General features: G+C 40.5%; 1 protein-coding gene across 1 annotated transcript in view; it reads right to left on the minus strand.

Annotated features, from left to right (window-relative positions):
- The window catches only part of myo6a (myosin VIa), a 120,580-nt gene that overhangs the window by 50,101 nt on the left and 48,325 nt on the right, over positions 1-22,154 (minus strand). The window contains exons 13-18 of the mRNA XM_029462936.1: positions 13,647-13,804; positions 12,992-13,083; positions 11,593-11,665; positions 7,420-7,547; positions 6,460-6,555; positions 5,550-5,720 (exon numbers count right to left, since the gene is read on the minus strand). Coding sequence (XP_029318796.1) covers positions 5,550-5,720; positions 6,460-6,555; positions 7,420-7,547; positions 11,593-11,665; positions 12,992-13,083; positions 13,647-13,804 — 718 coding nt within the window. The remainder of the gene's footprint in view (positions 1-5,549; positions 5,721-6,459; positions 6,556-7,419; positions 7,548-11,592; positions 11,666-12,991; positions 13,084-13,646; positions 13,805-22,154) is intronic.

The raw sequence follows: 22,154 nt of genomic DNA on the forward strand, positions 1-22,154 counted from the left end.
TCCGACATGCTCTGAACATAAGCAGAAATCTTGCAGCATACTTCAGTCCTTGAACCGGCAGTGCCAGACTTTCAAAGGGTTATTGTATTTCTGTCTGGAACATGAGGCAACAATTAATCTGGAGTTTGGAGCTGAAGATGCTGCTGAGGTGGACAAGTGAGGAACGGGGAGAGAGAAAAAACATTTGTCCCTGATAAAGCCTTTGTAAAGAAAAGCCTTTCAGCTCGCTGTGCATTAGCAAAGATCCTCTTACTCTGCAGACGGTTGTGGGTCAAAAAGGATTAATTCTTAACTTTAACTGTTTCTGATAAGCAAAGCTTTTTAAAAATGTGCATCATCAACATCTTTGTGCATTAGTTTCACCCAGCTTGGTCTCTGATAAGGTTGTCTTTCTAAATATTTCAGGAACTCGTCATATTTCATGAATTATTTTAAAGTATTATATTCATTCATCAAATTATTTTATTATTCATGAGCCATTAATATTCCAGCAAAATGGCCGCCACATCCTTCACCCTGTAGCTTCAGCCTCATTATTGGTTGCTTGTACTGTTGGTGATGCATTATGTATTTTTTTCAAGTGACTGCGGACATAAGGAGCATTATGTGCGTTATGTGAATGTAAATGTATGTAAATAAATGTTTACTAAGTAGGGTCCATAATGGGGTGACAAGAGGAGCGTGTGGGAAACGGTGATCAAACAGACAGATTGTGGAGCGGACATGTGACGGCTGCTAGCAGCTATTAGCATAACAGCAGCGTCCTGCGCTCAGTCTGTCCCCGCTGTCAACCCACAGCCTGGGATTTTCCCGCCTCGTCGCGTCTTCTTGGAGATCTCTCAGCAAGAGGTTGAGGACGTCATCCACAGGATGAAACCTTCCACCTCCGCCCTGGACCCTTTTCCCACAGCCCTGGTAAAATCCAACATTTGTGCTCTAAGCCCCCTGATCACCCAAGTCATCAACCTCTGGCTCCAGACTGGTCATGTCCCATCTTCTCTAAAAACTGCGGTCATCAGACCACTTCTCAAAAAACCCACCTTAGACCCGGATGTCCTCACCAACTACAGGCCCATCTCCAACCTGCCATTTTTATCAAAAGTATTGGAAAAAGTAGTTGCAGCCCAGCTTCAGGACCATCTCCAAGCCAACTGCCTCTTTGAGAAATTCCTGTCCGGTTTCCGTTCCGCCCACAGCACCAAAACAGCTCTGGTCAGGGTCACAAACGACCTGCTGATGGTGGCTGACGCTAGTTCCCCATCTCTACTCATCCTCCTGGATCTGACTGCAGCGTTCGACACGGTCGACCATCAGATCCTCCTTCAGCACCTCCACTACACCATCGGACTCTCTGACTCCGCCCTGAGTTGGTTCCAGTCCTACCTCTCTGGAAGAACAGAATATGTATCCTTGGGAGGTGCAAGTTCCCAGATACACCCAGTGACCTGTGGTGTCCCTCAAGGGTCGGTTCTCGGCCCCACTCTGTTCACCCTCTACACTCTGCCCCTTGGCCGTGTCATCAGCCAGCATGGAATACCATTCCATTGCTACGCTGATGACACACAGCTATATATAAAAACCGACCCGATGCCACATGCAGCCCCACTGTCTTCATCTTCATCATCATCATCATCATCATTGAACACCTGCCTTGAGGAGATAAAGGTTTGGATGAAAGAACATTTCCTTCAACTAAATAGCTCAAAAACAGAGGCTATTTTAGTTGGCACACCACACCAGGTCCAGTCCTCCCCCATAACCCACATCATGTTTTCTGGTCAAAACATCCCCCTATCACCATCATTCACCAACCTGGGTGTAAGATTTGACCCTCATCTGACCTTTGACACCCACATCAAACATCTGTGCAAGACCTCCTTGTACCACCTCAGGAACATTGCAGAGCTCCGCCCCACACTCTCCCTGTCAGATGCTGAACAACTCGTCCACACCTTTGTCTCCTCAAGGTTGGACTACTGCAACGCTCTCCTCATCAGGACTCAAAGCGGGAGCCTTCAGAAGCTCCAATATATCCAGAACAGCGCCGCTAGGATCCTGATGAGGGTGCGAAAATATAACCACATCCCACCCATCCTCCACTCCCCCCACTGGCTTCCTGTCGCATTCAGGATCTTACAACATCTCCCTCCTCACCCATCAGTGCATACATGGAAATGCTCCTCCGTACCTCAAGGAACTCCTCCCTCAACAAACCTCCACACGCAACCTCCGCTCCTCTAAAAAAACTTTGCTCCACCCCCCCAGGACCAAGCTCCGCACCATGGGCGATCGGGCCTTCTGCTCAGCCGCTCCTCACCTGTGGAATTCCCTCCCAGAACACCTGAGGGCTCCACAGGCCGACGACTCCTTCAAGAAGAGCCTAAAAACCTTTCTCTTCAAAAAAGCCTTTCCGTAAAATCTTATGTCTGTTGTTGTTGTTGTTGTTGTTGTCCTGCATTTTAGCGCCTTGAGATTGCTTTTAGCTTTGAAAGGCGCTTTACAAATACAATTTATTATTATTATTATTATTATTATTATTATTATTATTATTATTATTGTCCTCCTTTGTCTACTAATAGAATATAACTACATCATCAGATCTGCGTCCTTTAACTAAACTTACAAACTGCACGCCAGCTCATTTTACAGGTCGGTGCTGTTTTAACTGGAGAACAGGAAGTACTCCATGGTGAGCAGTGAGTGAGTTGGTGTAGTGGCCACATTCGGTATGGCACGATTAAGTGACGAACACCCTAAAAATATTTTTCCCATCAGAAAAGAATCAGCTGTTTTGGAAATGTGCAAAGATAAGAAAAAGTTTGGAGAGAAGTGAAAGACGAGGAGACCTTGGTATGACTCGACAGCGCACGGAACAACCACAGCTGAACTCTTAATAAGAGCAAGAAAAACGATTCGCTGAGGACGTCTCTGCACGATTAGTGTAACGAGGTGCAGGGACTCTCTCTGGAAAATTAATCGAGGGATTAATGAAGAAACGTTTCACGATCACTTCTAGATTAATGGTTTGGTCTATAAAATACTAACAAATGTCCATCATTGTTTTTCAAAGTCCAAGGTTTAAATGTCTCGTCAGTCCAAACCACAAATATTTCATTTAAATATGATATAAAAGCAGGAAATCTCCATATCTGAGGCTGAAAACAGCATTTAAAAGACATTCGCATGAAACATTAAATAAATACAGCGGTTATAGTTTCTGTTATTAAATAAATGACCCTCTCGTGGCTTCTCCATCAGTCCTGCTCATGTGATGCATTTTAAGACAAACGATTCATAAATCTGACTTCTTTGTTTTGTGTTTCAGCCGGTTGGCTTCTCAACAGACTCTTGTTATGATGTATTGAGTGTGTTATTGGGACGGCCGCGTCTCCTCCGTCACCTCGCCTGACTTTAGGTTTATCGCTCATTCTCACCTCCTCCTTCCTCCCGTCCGCCTGTTTGGACCCCCGCTACATCCTTTGAACTTTAATCACAGCTCGGATAGAGAGAGGGGACCCGGGGTGGAGGAGGAGGACGCTTTAGGACAACACTACAGGTAACTCAGCTCACAGGTAATAAGAACTCAATCTACTCGCCGGCGAGTCCAAATCCACCCTGAGATGAGCTCCGTGCTTCAATCCTCTCAAATACAATGTTCTGCAGTCGCACATGTAAACATAACTGATTCCAATAGTGTTGCTTTGTTGTTTGGTATGAGAAGAAATATCTTTGTTGGTTAATTAACTTTTCAGCATGAATATCATTATCAGAACCAGTTTATTGTCAAGTTTTTGATTTGATGTATAACTGCATACAGAAACACAGTAAGAGAAATTAAAAAAGGGAAAAATAAGAGCGATTAAAAAAGAAAATATATTAGAAATAATGTCTTAATTTTCTATTTTAATGGGCAAGAAACAAGAAAAAACAGAAAAAATATGACAAATTACTGGCATTTCAACAAAAAATGGCATTTATTAAAAAATTAAAAGACATTAAGTATGACGCAGCTTGTTTAGGAAATAAGACGCGTATGATGCAGCGGGTGGGCATACACAGAAAACTGTAGGTGGGGGGGGTTTGACGCCATTGATGCACGGCATGCAACAGTCTCTAAATGCCCCAACATGTTTCCTGTCTGTCTCTTCTGCATACAGTCAAATAAAAGCAAACAAATAACCTTAAAGAAAACTACCTGGATAGAAACACACACTCTTCAAAGTGCTCTGCAGGATCCAACACGTCTGCAGAGGCTCAGCGACGCATCGCACATATAAATCAGGCCTCCATACGCATGAAAGGATCAAATATGTGTACATCAAAGACAGCGGGGCTCACAGTACTGTACACCACGCCGCTCTCTGGGAGCCATCACTCCCGCGGGGTTTTGTTTTCTTCACATGATTGAGTGGAGCCAAGTGCTGTGGGTTTCTGTTGTATGTGACACATTAGAGCACATATCAAGGTGAGCTGGACGAGTCGCAGTGAGTTAAAGGAGAGTGAAACCTCCACAACAACAAAGACGCTGCTCTCTGTTCTCTGCAGCGCGGCGACATTCACAGAGAAGTGCAGCTTCTGTACTGGGGGGGGGGGGGGGTTTACAATATATCATATTTGCTTTTGATGAGGAAGCCTTAACTTTGGTCACATTTTAGACGCCCCATCCTGAAAGCCACTGAATTAAAATTCACTTAAACACCGCCGTCGTAAATATGGACAGTCGTAACGCTACACGTGCATTTGTTACGATTACATTAGTGATGAGCAACTAGCTAGCTACTGTTAGCGGCCGTTAGCGTTTAGCGTTACTAAAAGTAAAGCTTTTTGTCCGTCACGGAACACCATAAATCACCGAGACGAGGTGGAGCGGTCGCAGGACATCAGAGGGAAAACCAGAAAACCTTTTCTCCATTAAATATGATCCAGTTTCACCGAAATCAAAGTTTCGTAAAGACTTACGCACCAAAGTCACATCGTGCAGGAACAAGCTTCTGGGGCTCAATCGTGACATAATGTTGCTTTAAGATAAGAGCCGACTAATCGATTGTTCGACCGCACGATGAGCAGAAAGATAATCACCAACCAGTCAAGTGGAGGTTTGCTGCTTTTCTCTGTGTTGTGTCGTATTAAAGTGAATATCTTCACTTTTTTCATTATTTTAACGGTTATTAGAATGAAAACGATCGTTAGTTACAGCCCTATTTAAGATGCACTGACTGCTTCATCCTGACCATAAGAACCAAAGTCTGTCAGATCGATATTCTGTAAGGAAGCAGAACCGGACCCGGCTGTTAAAGGTGCAGCGGGAAGTGTTTCTGAGCCTCCATAAATCACAGATCCTGGATATGTTGGCGTCATCAGTGCCGTAAGACGAGAGTAGAAACAGCAGCTGTTTCTTTTTCTTGCATATTTGCACAGTTAAAAATAGAAGCATGCGGCGACATTATCGTAAACTATATTTCACACAAATATACCTCAACATACGTTTTGAGATATTCATTCTTGACGCAGCATCACAATCTAAACAGCTGATTTCACCTAAAACTCACCCTGAACTTGTTGCCGACGCTGATGAAGCTGAGTTTTCCCGCCTTCTGCTTCACGTCTTTGCTGTTGTTGGAGTTTTCGAAGAGTTCGCGGACGAAGCGGTCCTTGGACTCACTGACCAGAACCTCCAGAGACATGTGCAGTGCGTCGTTGTTCTTCTCCACAAACTTGGTCTAAGAGGGACAGTTGTAAAACTCAGACTGTGGGGATGTGCAGAGTGTTTGGTTGTTCTTTGTGACTTATCATGCTTGTATCTCTGCTCACTGTACAAGTGTGTTAAGATAAACTTAATGAACAATGTCTTATTCATTAAGTGTACTAATGATATATACCATATGTTCATGTCTGAAGACATATCATGAGGCCCAAGCCCTAAGGAAGTTAAGGGGGCTTCTCAAAGGTCATGAGAAGATGACCTCCACATGGCATAGATTGCCGTGGCGCCATAGAATCTGGACAAGTCAATGTTGATGATTGAAAGGTTGGGTTTCAGAAAGTGTGTGTGTTCAAAACAGCTCCTACTTAAGGTAAAGAATTGCTTTGTCAGTCAGAGCTCTACTTGGCTGTGATTGGAAGCAGGTAGTGTTCTCATGGTTATTGTTTGTTGTACAACAACATAATAATTGTTAACTATATCTGTGCTTTATTGATTCCTCTCTGTTTCATACCACCATGTTGTGAGCGATAAATATCCACGACACGTGAAGCAACAAATATATATAATATCTATAAAACATGCCGTCTCCTGCAACAACAGTGTTTCCATGTGATTGTTGGAGTCTGAATGGTCACTTTCTTTGGTCAGGAGAGTTTTTCTACAGTCCAGTAATCAGAGAAAAAATAAACAAATAATTTCATGTGACATTCATTTCAAAGATGGCCGGAGGAAAGCTGAGTGTTCTGTGAACGCACCGTCTCGTAGCACACGGCTCCTGCAAAGTGTCTGATAATAAATCCTTCATCATCCCTCACGTTCCTGTGGACTGCCAGCTTAGACTTCCTGGGTACCTGAGGGACGGACGGACGGACGACACACACACACACACACACACACACACACACACACACACACACACACACACACACACACACACACACACACACACACACACACACACACACACACACACACACACACACACACACACACACACACACACCTCGACTCAGCACACTTCCTGCATATTTTCCGTTTACAATCACATGCTAATTCCCGGTGCTGTCAATCACTCTGGGCTGGAAATGAAGATTAAGAGTCGGTGTTGAGTGACGTCACCGTCAGCGACACCACATCACTCACAAACTTATTGTGTCTCCAGAATGTGAGACGACCCCGATTATAACATTTAAACCACCTTTTGTCTTCAAAATGTGTCGTTAGTTTTGGAAAACGTTTTAATAATTAGCGTATGAATTCTTGACCCTTAAATAAATGTTTTTAGAAAAAGGCCAGGAAACATCCCGCCTCCGGCCACGGCTGTCGCTGAAGCATACAAATACAATATAATTATAATAATAATACGAAGCGTAAGACAATACAAACTACAGATGACTACATGTTGGCTTCTTACAGATGTAGGAAACTGTAAATATGTGTGAATACACACCTTTCGATGTATTTTAGATGCAAATTAGTTAAATTAATAATGGTTCCGTAAAATTAAATATTAAACATTTGAATAAAAATAGTGTTATATTTGCATTTTTATAACAATATATTAAAGAGAACTGTCTTTTTCTTTGACTGATGTTTAATTTTAAAGTCTTTAAAGGAGAATGTCAACATTTTAATTGTAGTATGTTTCTCAGGGAGAGTTAAATGTGTTTAGCGCGTATGCGTCTCCATTTCTTTCTCGTGCGTCAGTCACTCACGGTGAGGCGGAAGTGGTCCTTGTGTTTGTTGTGCACGGTGTCGGTAAAGTGCAGGTCGCTGGGTTGAGGTAGTCGGTTCTCTTCGTCCAGGATGTCCAGGATGCCGACCATCTTCGCCTCCACCAGGTCTGTGCAGATTAAAGTCTTTAATGAAAGTTGCTTCAGAGTACTTGGGGTTGAGAAGAAAAATAATAAGAAACTGGGAAATGGCTTTAACGTTACAATTGCCTGTATCAGAGGTATAATTTGGATTAGAATATATTTTATTGAGTGTATTAATGAGAGTCAACGAGCGTGTTCACAAGAGTTTCTGACGGGAGGAGAGAAAAAGTCACAGAACGAAAGTACAAAAACAAATTAATGTTATTATTATTATTACTATTATTACTATTACTATTATTATTGTTACTATTATTATTATTATTATTATTATTATTATCAATATTACTATTATTACTATTATTATTATAATTATTATCATTATTAGTATAAATATCATTACCATCATCATTTAAGTAAAGTATAATAAACTTGGAAGTTTATTTCATCTCTGATTTTAGGAAAATAAAAGTCAACCATCGTTGGTATGAAACTCTGACTCTGAAGAAAACTGGGCTAAGAAAAGTGAGCCGTTGCCAGCAGCTTCTGCAGATCAATATTAAGCTTTAGTTGAAGTGCAGCTCAATTTAAGTACAAAATGAGCCTCCAACAGGAACTACTGTTGTGTCTTTGACATCAGATGCGAAGAAATAAAAGCATTTAAAACCGGAATTATATCCGGAGGACACAATCAGAGGACTTTCTCTTGGGAAAAGTGCAAATGACTTCTGTTGTACAGTAATGGACACTACAGCCTGGGACCAGGATCAATCGATAGTGTAATGAAATGCATTTCATTTAGGAGGATATAGCCGATTGTACAGCGTCAACATACAGCGATGTAACAGATCCATAATACAACGCTGGAATTAAAACCTCAAGTCTTGCTCCGAAGTCCATATTCCAGTCCAAGTCCTGAGTCCCAATTTAAGACAGCTAAGTGTACAATGCAGAAGCAGAGGTAATACAAATAAGGAAGTAAACCTAAAGTCTTGGTTATAAAGTCCAACGTCAAGTCCCAAGTAAACACCAACAAGTCAAGACAGGAAAGTCCTGCACCAAGTGTCAAGTTCCAAATCCAGTCAGCACGAAGTCTCTACACATCCAACGTTCAGAACTTCTAGTCCAACAAGTCAAATAAGCTGTTATACATTTTCTACCACAAGCCCTTTGACTGACCCAGCTCTCTTTCAATGACCGTTCTTCTGTGCACCGCTTGTATTGGAATATAAAAAAGACCTCGACTTGGCTTTTATGTCCCTATAATGATATTATTGTCCGATTTCTCTTTGGTCGCAATAGAATATATTCTATGGGGAAGCTTTTCACAAAAAACTCTTGTTACATATCAAGCAGGAAGTGAGAGCCCTGTATGTCACCAACACAAACACCAGTAAGTAGTAAGAAGGTCAGCGCCTCAGAGAAGCTGACAATATGTCTGGAGAGGCGGCGGGGACAAACAGGAAGTAATGGAAGATGATTCAGAGTTTTTGCTTTCTGAGCAATGTTTTCTGACATGAATTGACATTTACAAAGAGGAGCTTCTGTGACTCACAAACTACCAGAGGAGCCTCTAACCAGCAGCCAGACTTTCTAATGAAAACCCCCGGAGACAACCCCCCCCCCCCACACACACCTGAGCACACAACACTTCCCAATTACACTCTTGGACCTGAGAAATGTGTTTTGTGACTTCCCATTTGTTTCTAATCTTTGCTTTAAATTCTACTTTGTCTTGCATGCACTCATGTGTCTCCTGTCGGTGCAACATCAAGTGTTATGTCCTCTCTGGTGTGGACAGAGTAGCTTCACAACAGGAGCCCAAACAAACAAATACATTTTAGTAATCTACAGTTCCGAGCCAATGAACAGAGCTCATTGTAAAGAGTCCGTGTCGACCGGGCCGCTGCCTCCCTCCAGCTAACTCCGCCGTAGTTAAGCATCTAATATTGATGCTACTTCACAGAGCTGGACATCAGCAAAAAGCATAATTAACCTCCATCACCTGTAATCACCTCACATCCATCTGCCTCCCTGCTTATGAAGACACGTTGCAGGCAGGACAGGAGTTCACAGGCTCCGGGGCTTCATCACTTTGCTTCTCCATTTGTCTGTCCATGAGACGCCGCAGAGGCTCCGGGGTCAAACTGTGGACAGGCAGCTCTTGCAAAACACAGGGCTCTGAGCCAGCAGCACATTAAGGACAATAATGAGCAGCATTCTGCTGCTCGGGGCTCTTAAACACCACTTCTCTTCTTGTATAGAAGATTGGAGGAGCACAACTCCTGAATGAGGAAATAAAAAAAAATCACGAGTATATATACAAACACCAGCGGCAGCCCTCCAAAACCGCTTCCTCTGAGAAAGCATTAGAGATGAAGTGAAACGTGCAGCTATCAATTCAACACAAAGTCAGATGTAAACATGGAACGTGAACCAACACGTCCCATAAGACTGGAAAGTCACCAGTCAACAAGCTGCAAGTCCAAGACCCAAAACAAGACCGGGAAGTCACAAGTTAAGATGTAAACGTCACAAGTTAAGATGTAAACGTCACAAGTTAAGATGTAAACGTCACAAGTTAAGATGTAAACGTCACAAGTTAAGATCTAAACGTCACAAGTTAAGATGTAAACGTCACAAGTTAAGATCTAAACGTCACAAGTTAAGATCTAAACGTCACAAATTAAGATCTAAACGTCACAAGTTAAGATGTAAACGTCACAAGTTAAGATCTAAACGTCACAAGTTAAGATGTAAACGTCACAAGTTAAGATCTAAACGTCACAAATTAAGATCTAAACGTCACAAGTTAAGATGTAAACGTCACAAGTTAAGATCTAAACGTCACAAGTTAAGATGTAAACGTCACAAGTTAAGATGTAAACGTCACAAGTTAAGATCTAAACGTCACAAGTTCAGATGTAAACGTCACAAGTTCAGATGTAAACGTCACAAGTTAAGATGTAAACGTCACAAGTTAAGATCTAAACGTCACAAGTTAAGATGTAAACGTCACAAGTTAAGATGTAAACGTCACAAGTTCAGATGTAAACGTCACAAGTTAAGATCTAAATGTCACAAGTTAAGATGTAAACGTCACAAGTTAAGATCTAAACGTCACAAGTTAAGATGTAAACGTCACAAGTTAAGATGTAAACGTCACAAGTTAAGATCTAAACGTCACAAGTTAAGATGTAAACGTCACAAGTTAAGATGTAAACGTCACAAGTTAAGATGTAAACGTCACAAGTTAAGATGTAAACGTCACAAGTTAAGATCTAAATGTCACAAGTTAAGATCTAAACGTCACAAGTTAAGATGTAAACGTCACAAGTTAAGATGTAAACGTCACAAGTTAAGATCTAAACGTCACAAGTTAAGATGTAAACGTCACAAGTTAAGATGTAAACGTCACAAGTTAAGATGTAAACGTCACAAGTTAAGATGTAAACGTCACAAGTTAAGATGTAAACGTCACAAGTTAAGATGTAAACGTCACAAGTTAAGATGTAAACGTCACAAGTTAAGATCTAAACGTCACAAGTTAAGATGTAAACGTCACAAGTTAAGATCTAAACGTCACAAGTTAAGATGTAAACGTCACAAGTTAAGATCTAAACGTCACAAGTTAAGATGTAAACGTCACAAGTTAAGATGTAAACGTCACAAGTTAAGATGTAAACGTCACAAGTTAACTCCAGAGGCCAACAAATACCACGTCAAGTCCCAAGTTAAGACTTTCAAGTCCCACATCAAGCCAACACCAACTAGTCCCGTTTCAAAACAGAAAAGTCGCACGTCTTGTCAAGTTAAGAACTACAAGTCCAATAAGAAGACAGGAAAGTATCAAGTCCAGAGTCAAGCTCGTGGTAGAAAGATTATTAATAATAATCAAACCAAAGAGAAATGTGGATTATAAATCCCGAATATCTAAAACCCGGTTTGATTGTTTAGTTATTGACGAGTACAGACAGCTTCTTGTTTTCTTCTAGAGGCTCGTGTTATGCACCTCGACACATAAAAATAAATGAATGCGAGTTGTACAGTGCAGAGTGATGAGCGACTTCGTACCTATGCAGTCCTGATTGTCGACATAGTGAACCTCATTGACTCCGAGACCCTCCTTCTGGTACAGCTCTTGCTCCTGGAATGCAAACGACACATTTCATAATGAAAACCCGTAACGATATCGCACGACATTCGCCTAACGAGGACGACTCTGCAGAACACATTCTAGCTCTCCAACAAATGACACAGCGCTTTCTGCTTTTACACGTTCATGCAAAACGAGCATCTAATGCAGGGGGGTCAAACTTTAGTTCAGGGGCCACATGCAGCACCATGTGATCTCAGGTGGGCCGGAGCAGTAACATCATGATAACCTGTAAATAACAACAACTCCACATGTTCCCTTCGTCTTAGTGCAAGAAAGTACAAATACATTCTGAAAATGTTCACATGTAATGAACTATCTTTTTACTAAACATTAAGAACAACCTGATGTTTCTTAAGAAACGGAGCAATCCAACAATATCATCAGTTCATCGTTTACACGTGTGTTACAACGTACAGATCAGTGTGTCTACAAAGACACAACACATTTCGTCACAGGTGTCTGGAACAGGATTTTACTTTATGATCAAAACAACTAATTTTTACACTTTGCAAAGTCATCCCGCGGTTTTGGCCCCCGGGCCGCATGTTTGACACCCCTGATCTAAAGGTTTCCGAGGATGTTACGAACGTTCTGGCGCCAACATCTCCAGGTATGTAACGAGGAGTTTACGGTCAAATGAGGCGTCGAACATTAGGGGGAAAATGAAACCAAAATATCGTTTAAGTGTTAACGATGCTTCAACAGATACGGCTTTAATGATCGGCGGATGTTTTTTTGTTAATGATCGTCTGTAATTAAACTATAATTACAACGGTGACATTCAGACCTCGGAGTCATCGACTGAGCAGCATCTCTGTGTCCAAAACTCTCCAGACGACAGTAAAATATTATGCAGCGTTGGCGGACGTTTGAAGCGCTCGAGTTCCTTCTGCTTCGTTATGAAGACTCGCGTTACAAAGAAAATTATAGACATCGAGCATCATTATTTTGCAAAATAGAAATGTGTTGTTTTGGGAACATTGTAGACTTGGACAGATCAGATGCTGCAGAAGAGTTGCATCTGAATATAAAACACTACGCTTTCTGCAGCTTGTTTGTTTTCACATTCACAGTAATCATCTTAACACTTTCAAAAAGGGAAAAATCTAGTTTAGATTTTATGTTTTGTTGCATCTGAGCTTTGAAAAATCAATACTTTTATTCAGGAATGAGAAAACACCCACTCTTAAAAAACAAGTGTTGACAATAAGAAAAAGCACTTTTATCAAAGTCGGCCCGAGATGTTTGCTTTGATTAGCTGCCGTTTGTATCGGAGGACGTTGAGTTCTTGGCTTTTGGGCGGCGGGCGCTCACCTCCTTCAGGATGCGCTCGTTGAAGAACTGCTGCAGTTTCTCGTTACAGTAGTTGATGCAGAACTGCTCGAAGCTGTTGTGTTCGAAGTACTCTGCAGAACACAATCAACGGTCAGTAAAAGACGCGTCACACAACGATAGTTACAGTGTCAGGAAATCATGCACAGTGTAGACGCTTTGGTGTCAGTACAGTGTCTTTAGAATTATTACTTGTAATGCAGATCTCTGTGACGTCCATCGAGGAGTTAAACATTATACTCACTATGTGTTCCTCAGGACAGAGTGAAAAATCACATATAATCAACAAATCAAACAAAATGTTGGGATTCAAGTCTTTAAATACTAAAACTGCATGTTTCTGTTAGAAAGCACTGAACAGGTTTGCAGATTATTTGTATATGAAACATATTCGAGTTGTGAGACGTTCAGATTTTTCTCAAATTCTCATCTTAAAGATGTTTTTTCTTGTTTGACTTAACGGAAGTCTAAATGTTGAGTAATTATGTATCTGACATTTGGAAATAACAAAACTGACTTATTTTTCACGAGCAATTTGATGTAAATACTAAAGTACATAAACTTCAATAATTTATATGATATTAAGACTTTTCAAATGCTACTGCGATAGTTAGAAGAGGTTTGGATGGATACCGACCGAAGCCAGCGATGTCCAGGACGCCGATGAAGTTGGCGGAGGATTCGAAGGGGAAGCACTGGTTGGCTCTGGTCACCACGTGGTCGAACAGGCGGCTGTACACGGCCTTCGCCAGAGCGTCTCGGGCGTTGTTGGCCTGCTCCACTTTGAGAGGCACTCTGCGGACACACAGGGGGACAAAGGAAAAGGTCAAAATAATGTCCAGAGAGACGACAGAGTGTTTCTGTGTGAAATACTTTGAGAGTCCAGATCCCTTAAAATGTTTAACCTTTAATAAACTATAACTGCATTAGTTCACTGCTGATGTTTCACTTACTATAAATCCTACTGGACATATATTTAGTTAAAGTGATTAGAAAAGTCACCGACACTGAAAACTGATCTCGCACTTGTAGGAGTTGAAGTGTGTCTCTAACAAAGTTATCTACGCTTAAAACCCTCCATTGATCTTATTTTGTTATAAAATCTCTGCATCCTACAGATGAAGAATGTGTTTTCTTGCACAACAATTGAAAAGCCAGTTGTAAGCACTGAAAGCAGTTGAAGCGTCGTCAGAAGTTCATTTATTTATTGTATTTAAAAGGGAACATAGTTGAAAACATACATGTCACCATCTGATGCACCCGATTAGATCTTTAAACTCAACTCATAGAAGACACATTTTCCATTAAAGTAATTTATTCAGTATGCTGAACACTGTCTGACTCCAGCGTCTCCAACGTGAGGATTTACTGCTGTTCTCCGTTTTATATTCGACTCAGATCTTCTTGCTTTGGACAGCTCGACAAAACAAGTAATACGTCTTCTTGCTCTCTGGAAGATGGACTTTTATTATAATGTTTTGAAGCCTGGACAGACTGAGGCTGGATATCTTCGCCTGTCATTCATACAAAAGCCATTACACCTGTAAAGGTGATGCACCTCCGACACGCTCTTATTGTTGTTTTTGAGCTAAATTAAGAATGTAAGTCTATCCTGCTGTTTAACACTTTGAGCTAAGTGATGAATGCAAACATGCATCTGTCCCCGGGGACGAAGCGAGGCTGCTTATTCACCATCTCTTCAGTTTGAACCAACAGAACTTGTCTGACTTCCCAAGCAGATAATTGTGTTATTGACAGCTGAAGAGAGAGAGATTGGGTGTGAGGTAGCAGCCATAAAGCGCTGTAGAGCTCTGTGGAGGTATTGTAATTGCTTCTGACTGCGTGTGAGTGCACGGTTCAATAGCGGCAGACAAAAGGAGTGACCCGATCGCAGGGGCAAGATAAAGTGCACTGAATTACTCTGCTGCCAGCTGAAGTTTCTGCTCGGGACTTTACTTCAGCTGCAGTGCACTCAAGGACACGCGAGGAGCTCTGCCTCCCTGGCAAACCCTCTGCTCTGCACACGCCGTTATCCTGCACATGCAATGATCAGGGAACTGATCCCTGCAGGTGCCTCCGTGAGGTTTCTCCAACACATTAAGATGTGATGGGACGCCCTACTACAGGAGGGGCAGAGACTTCTCTTCTACACCAGCATGCTGCGTACATCAGATGTCTGCTGTATACATATAACTCACATTTATATTCAAGTGTAAACAGCTGACTGAATAAATAAACCTCATCTTTGGGTTCTTTTAATTATGCATGTGTTGCATTTGAGTCCCATGTTTTGTTTTTTGAGTTTTTGCATTTACAATCCAACAAAAGTAGACGTAAGATACTAAAACCAGGAGGAGAAAACACAAAGAACAAGGAGGTAGATCGTGTCCACCGCCCCACCACGAACAGAGAATAAAATGAATAAACATTTTAAAAAGAGATAATACAGAGACACATTTTTAAATTGCGTTTCAGGCTTTTTGTTCCATGTGATCTTGTTTGTACTTATTACTATGTACTATTTTATTTTGGGGCTTTTATTTCTTTTATTCGCCTCCCAGTCTCTTCACATCTCTGAACATATTGCTTTTTTATTAAGTTGTTCAACATGCTTTGCAAAACATAAAATCATTAACTTTTGAAATGTCCACAAAACATTCAGTGAGAAATTCAACCTGCCAGTTGCTTTAAAGCTTTAAATATGTTTTAGGGTGGTGATGGCCTAGTGGCCTAGTGGTACGTCATTTAGAACAGCAAAGATTACATGTGCAGGGTTCCTGCAGCTTAGGGCTCGTAAGATTGTTAATGCCATTCAGAACAACATTTTAATTAATAATTTAATTTAAAAAAATTAATTAAAAAAAAGGTATTTGCTAAAAAAAAAAAAAAACTTTATTTAAATGATGTTAACAATTATTTTTGAGATTTTACAATGCAGCGTCAGAAAAGAAATGACTCATAAAATCTTACTTCCAATGTCTCAGCATTTTTAAGACATTATTTTTTGCTTAAAAACACTCTGGACAACATTTTTATATTAATACATTCAAAGCGTTTCTGTAGGATCTCTGCTGTATGAAACACGGTCGCGTGCGCATGTCGACTGAACAGAACAGTGCGAGCAGCTGGACAACGTAATGACCATCAACACTCCCACAGCTCCTCACCTTCACCCCCGCCCTCTCTCCGCCACCCGCCATGTTTAATTCATGGCGCCGGCTCCTCCGAGATGGAGGTTTTTATACTGCGGTGAGATGCTCGTTTAAAAACCAAGAGGTCTAAATGCCAGGGCAGCATAATGTCTGAACACTAATGGTACAAGACTAATATGTATTCCCTCTGAGCCGCCGCAGCGTGAATGTTTTTCCTCCCTCACTGTAATTACTGCGGTCGCCTTGTGTAGAAGCTGTGCTCTCTGAAGAAGCTGCTCTGCGGCTCCGTCCTCAAAGACCCCAGAAGGGAAAGAAAAGGGTTCGAAAATTAACTTTTCAGGGAGTAAACCAGTTAAAGGGCCCATTGTGGATCTCATGCTTTCAAAATATGGCTCTGATAGTTTAAAATATTTACAAGAATGGTGATGAATGTGGTTTCAGGAGGGTCGTTAAGTACGGCACACATACAGAAACTAGGCATGATCTCCAATGTTATTTATACTATTGTAATTCTGCTATTTTATATTATTTTAATTCTGCTATTTTATATTATTTTAATTCTGCTATTTTATACTATTTTAATTCTGCTATTTTATACCATTTTAATTCTGCTATTTTATATAATTTTCATTCTGCTATTTTATACCATTTTAATTCTTCTATTTTATACTATTTTAATTCTGCTATTTTATATTATTTTAATTCTTCTATTTTATATAATTTTAATTCTTCTATTTTATACTATTTTAATTCTGCTATTTTATATTATTTTAATTCTTCTATTTTATATAATTTTAATTCTTCTATTTTATACTATTTTCATTCTGCTATTTTATATTATTTTAATTCTGCTATTTTAATTCTGCAATTTTATACCATTTTAATTCTTCTATTTTATATTATTTTAATTCTTCTATTTTATATTATTTTCATTCTGCTATTTTATATTATTTTAATTCTATTTTATATTATTTTCATTCTGCTATTTTATATTATTTTAATTCTGCTATTTTATACCATTTTAATTCTGCTATTTTAATTCTGCAATTTCATACTGTTGTTGGATCAGTGTAAAGATGACAGATAACAGATGAGCGACAGGTGACACACTGAACCGAGAACAGAGGTCAAAGTTGAAATCGGCAGGAGGGGAGCTAGTTAACGTTAGCGTTTAGCCGTTAGCCATTAGCTTCCGGTTGCATTGACTCAGTAAAAATGAGTATTAGGTGAAGGTTATAAATTTAGTTTTTTGCAAGATGTAAGAAGGAGATTTTTTCACACTTACATAAAAATAGATAAAGAGGGAATTATGACCCGTTTAACTTCCGAACATTAGCTCAGGCAAGTCAAACATCTCAGCTAGCAAGAAACCGATTCATGTCAAATAAACAAAGATTGATTTTTTTCTTGTAATTGTTTTTAGTTTCCGAGGTCTGAGGAGGAAAATAGATAGTTTTGTGAAGAAGACAAAGTATACTATTGTTTAACATTAATTATCTCACGATCCCTCAGGTTTATCTTGTTACCACATCTAGAAATGGTACAAAGAGCTTTAAGGTAGAAAACGATCCGAACATCGGAGTTAAATAAAGTTACAGAGGTATCGGGTGAAATGTTTAAATGTTAGACGTTCCCTCTTCTCTCCCCCGACTCTTTATCCGATGCTCAGTCCATCACCTCTCTATAACTTCTACTTCTAATTAAGTTGGCTTCCAACCATTTTAATGTGACAGTTCAGTTATTCTGGGAATTATATCCGAACCTAATAAGCCGGCAACCAGCGTGAACATCGGCCACGTCGCGGAGCATCGTGTCGTCTGATGCACTGAGCAGCACATCGTACTTGATAAAGGTCCAGAACGGATTAGAATTAGATCAGTTGTCACTTGTGACACAAAAATCATATTTATAATTGGCCCGACTCTTGCGTGCTCCCCGTAGAGTCTCCACAAGTGTTGGCTGTTAGCCGTCATTAAACTTTCTTCGAGGACGTTGCCATGAACTCAATGTAACGTCGTGCATGTTTGGCTGACGCAGAAGGAAAGTAAATTAACTGGAGTGAAGTGTCCTCTGACTTCTGAGTCTCAGTTAAAAGCTTGTTGGCTTGTAATTGGGTTTGAATGCTTCTATAAAAGGTTGTTATGCATTTAGTGAGATCTTTGAATTAGTCTGAACTGTGACATCTTGAAATGATATTCTTCTGGAGTCATGATGACCTGACACGACTGCTCGACGACAGAATGAGACACTTCAGTCCTCTGGAAACCTTCTGAATAACGAGCGCATGTTTATGCGAGTGTGGCAGATCAGCAGCGGGTGAAACGGAGATTGTGTGCCGACTTTAGCAGCGGGGAAGTTTGCTGAATATGATAAAAATGTTACCAAGTATTGTTGTGATTATTGCAGGACAGATAGCAGCTTTTACAAACATTCTTTGGGTTTATTTTGGTTAACCTTCAGTGAGATTAAAGAAGAGTTTAGGACTTTTAAGATGTCAGGAATGGGCAGGATTTTAAGAGTTGTGTTATTTTTAACCCTGATATTGGTCTGTAAGGTTTCGTCAGTGCATCCTACCATAACAGGTTTACTATCACTTCCTTTATAGACTCCACCTGCCGGTTTTTAAAGGCAAATAAGTGTAGATTAGTTGTAAACGTTAGGAGTAGTTGTTTCTCGTCAGAAGGTGCAGTTAGGGTGTTAAGATAAGCAAAAAGAACAATGTCTTATTCATTAAGTTTACATCAGGGGCCCTATATAAAGATCCATACCATATGTAAATAACAAATATATGTTTTGACAACACGATCTCAAAGGTCATAAGAAGGTCACCTTTGCATCTGGAATAGATTACCTTGGTGCCATGAAGTCTGAGGCAATGGAAGTAGATCGATGTATGTTGAGTGGTTCGTGCGTTACAAGGTGTCAGCGTTGGTGCCGCTCTCCGATATAAGGGGCGAGATTGTCTTTGTCTGAGGGACACTACGCGGTTGTGCTGGGAAGCAGGTAGTGTTCTCATTATTGTTGTTTGTTGTGCAACAAAATAATAATTAATCAACTATATCTGTGTCTGTGCTTTATTGATTCTGTTTCATACCACATGTTGTGAGCGATAAATATCCACGACAAAGGTTGCACTATGTCTAAAATATTTACAGTATTTTTATGCAGCAAAAAGGGTGAAAATGTAACAAATAGCTGCTTACTAGTGGAATAAAGCCAAATGTAAAGATAAATCCTGAGAAATTATTAGTTTTTAAATTACATTTTCAGGGACTGAATTGAATTGAATAGAAATAAATTGAATGTTCTTCCTCAGTTTCTTACACCTCTTCATCCGTTAGTAGAATCAACGCTTCTTCATCAGTGAGCACAAACAAACTAGTTACACAGAAATCACGCGGCACGTTTAACTTGCACGCCGTAAACTCACTTTCAATTTGCTTTACCGTCACAGCACATAATATACCGAGCAGAAAATAATAAGGAAACTAATTCTAATTTTAATTCCCCTCTAAATAAGATAAAACTGTAACTTCACCTTTAACATCTGCTGCTCCAAACACTTGAAGTCTGTTTGATGTTTTCACGTTTATAATGCGTTTTAAAAACAGAGTTTAACATGAGCAGTAATAGAAAATAAAAAGCCAAACAGGTGGTGACACACAGAAAAGTGATTTTCTGTAATGATGTGTTTAAGACGGCCGGTCCAGTTTGATTGACAGCTCTCCCACCAGCATTGATCCTTAATATTGACTGAACTCGTCCTCACAACAAAGCAAGTTCTGCAAATCTATCCAACAAAATCTAATTTATATATTAAATAGTTTTAGTCTCTGAAACATGCTTCTTATTATAAATCAAAATTCTGATTATGGTACAATTTGAACTTTTATATTCACATTATAAAATGTTCTTTCTATCGACAGCCAGAAAAATTACATCACATTTAAACAAGTTTATTGCATAAATGTGGCTGAAAATTGCGGCTGCATTTCCCATAAAACTCATATTTTGCAGCATCCCGTGAGTCCTCCCTGAAGGGATGAGCATGTTGGAAGCCCCCCCCCCCCCACTACCACCACCATCTGCCCACACCAGTCTGCCACCTCTTTGTGGAAAGAGAATCTTTTTCTTTCTCCGTCAAAAGGTTTTTCTTTTTGGCTTTAATGGAGAAGCTAAACAAGTTGAAAATGATTTCCATCAGCCATCTGCCACCAGCAGAACGTCTGCAGAACAGCGACCTCTTCGGCCCTGAAGAGCACTTCAGCTGATCGCTTCATATAACATGCAGCTTTCTTCCTCTTTGTGTGTTGAAGTTAATTTACAAGTGAATCCAACACCCCGAGGTGATAAACTGCACTTACTATTTATTTAGGCTTCTGTTCACAGTGCAGAAGTCGCCTGCGACAGCCCGACACTCCTCACAGAGACGCTTCTATTTGTTTTCCACGAATATACAAAAACGATTGTGATCGTGACGTGCGGACGTTGAACATTTACTGTGGGAAAAGAAAGTGAATAAATGCAGGAAACCGCAGGATGTGTCAGACACAAGTCCGTTTATAGGGAGAGTAGCTGACAGGCAGGCCGGCGTCTCCCGACAGACAAAGACCGGGAGCAGCTTTTAATTCATCTGCTCAGATGAAAGAGGAGAAATAAACATTAGCTTGGGAGGGATTTGAAATGGAGGCGAGTGGCATTTAGATGCTGTGAGCTGAGCCGGAGCTGCCAGCAAGACAATGGCTTCAGGATTCAGAGCCACTGGGCTCAGACAGTACCGGGCCTGAGGGGGCCGTCACGCCCTCCGACCCTCCGTCTGTACGTTTCCATTTCTCACCGTTTGTCTGTAGCATCTCACATTTTCATATCATCTCCAAACACGCAAGTAAAATGTGTTTAAACCACATTTTAACAGCTGGGAAAGGTTTGTTGGAGTTCAATGATTGTAAGAAGTTTGTATTTACTTAAAAAGATCATTTTAATCATGATGCATTTTCCAGCTGATCCAAGAGGCTTTTTAAAGACTTTATTTATCTGTCAACACATAAAGTAAGTAAAGCTGTCAGACTAAAGGAGTAAAAAGAACAATATTTACCTACGAGTTAAAGTATAAAGTAGCATAAAATGCAAGTAAAGTAAAGTACCTCAAATATATACTTAAGTGGAAGTACTTGGTTTCATTCCTAGAGACCCAAAGATATTCCATCTCCAGCGACCGCGTGTCCTCCGCTGAAATACTAAACTTCGCTGCCAGACAGACCTCATGGGTACCAGAATTATTTTCTCATCACCGCCAGCTGGTACGTGGCCTCGTCTCTGCGTTCCAGTCTCATCATCTTCATCACTTAAGGATTAAGTTATTAGCGGCATTAAACCCTTCATGAAAGAGCAGCGCTGCGATGGGGGGGGTTTGTTAGGTATCTGCTCGCCCCGCTCTGAGCCCGAGGTACCTTTTAATACCTGAAGCTGTCCCTTGGTATCGAGCACATAGCCGTAAAAAGATGGTATAATACTCAGCTCCTCCTCATCCGTAACGCTTCACAGCTTCACATTTATTTTGTTCAGCCGCATTGGTAAAAGCTGTGAATGGTCCGAACTGCCTGTCACTTCATTTTCTTGCCTGAGAGTTTGAGTGGTCGAGTCACGCTGGTGTCCCCTGCTTTAAAGTTAATCCCTTCACCAACGTCATCGTCTGCACTTTTATTCCCGATCCTTCAAATACAGACACGAAACAAAAGTGGTTGAAATACGGAGGTGACTGTTAAAAACCAAGACAGAGACGGTTAAAAACCATGACGGTGACTGTTAAAAACCAAGACAGAGACGGTTAAAAACCATGACGGTGACTGTTAAAAACCAAGACAGAGACGGTTAAAAACCATGACGGTGACGGTTAAAAACCAAGATGGTGGCGGCTAAAAACCAAGACGGTGGCGGCTAAAAACCAAGACAGACAGATAAAAACCAAGATGGTGACTGTTAAAAACCAAGAC

The sequence above is a fragment of the Cottoperca gobio genome, chromosome 24 (genome assembly GCF_900634415.1).
Source record: "Cottoperca gobio chromosome 24, fCotGob3.1, whole genome shotgun sequence".
Taxonomy (NCBI): Eukaryota; Metazoa; Chordata; class Actinopteri; order Perciformes; family Bovichtidae; genus Cottoperca; species Cottoperca gobio.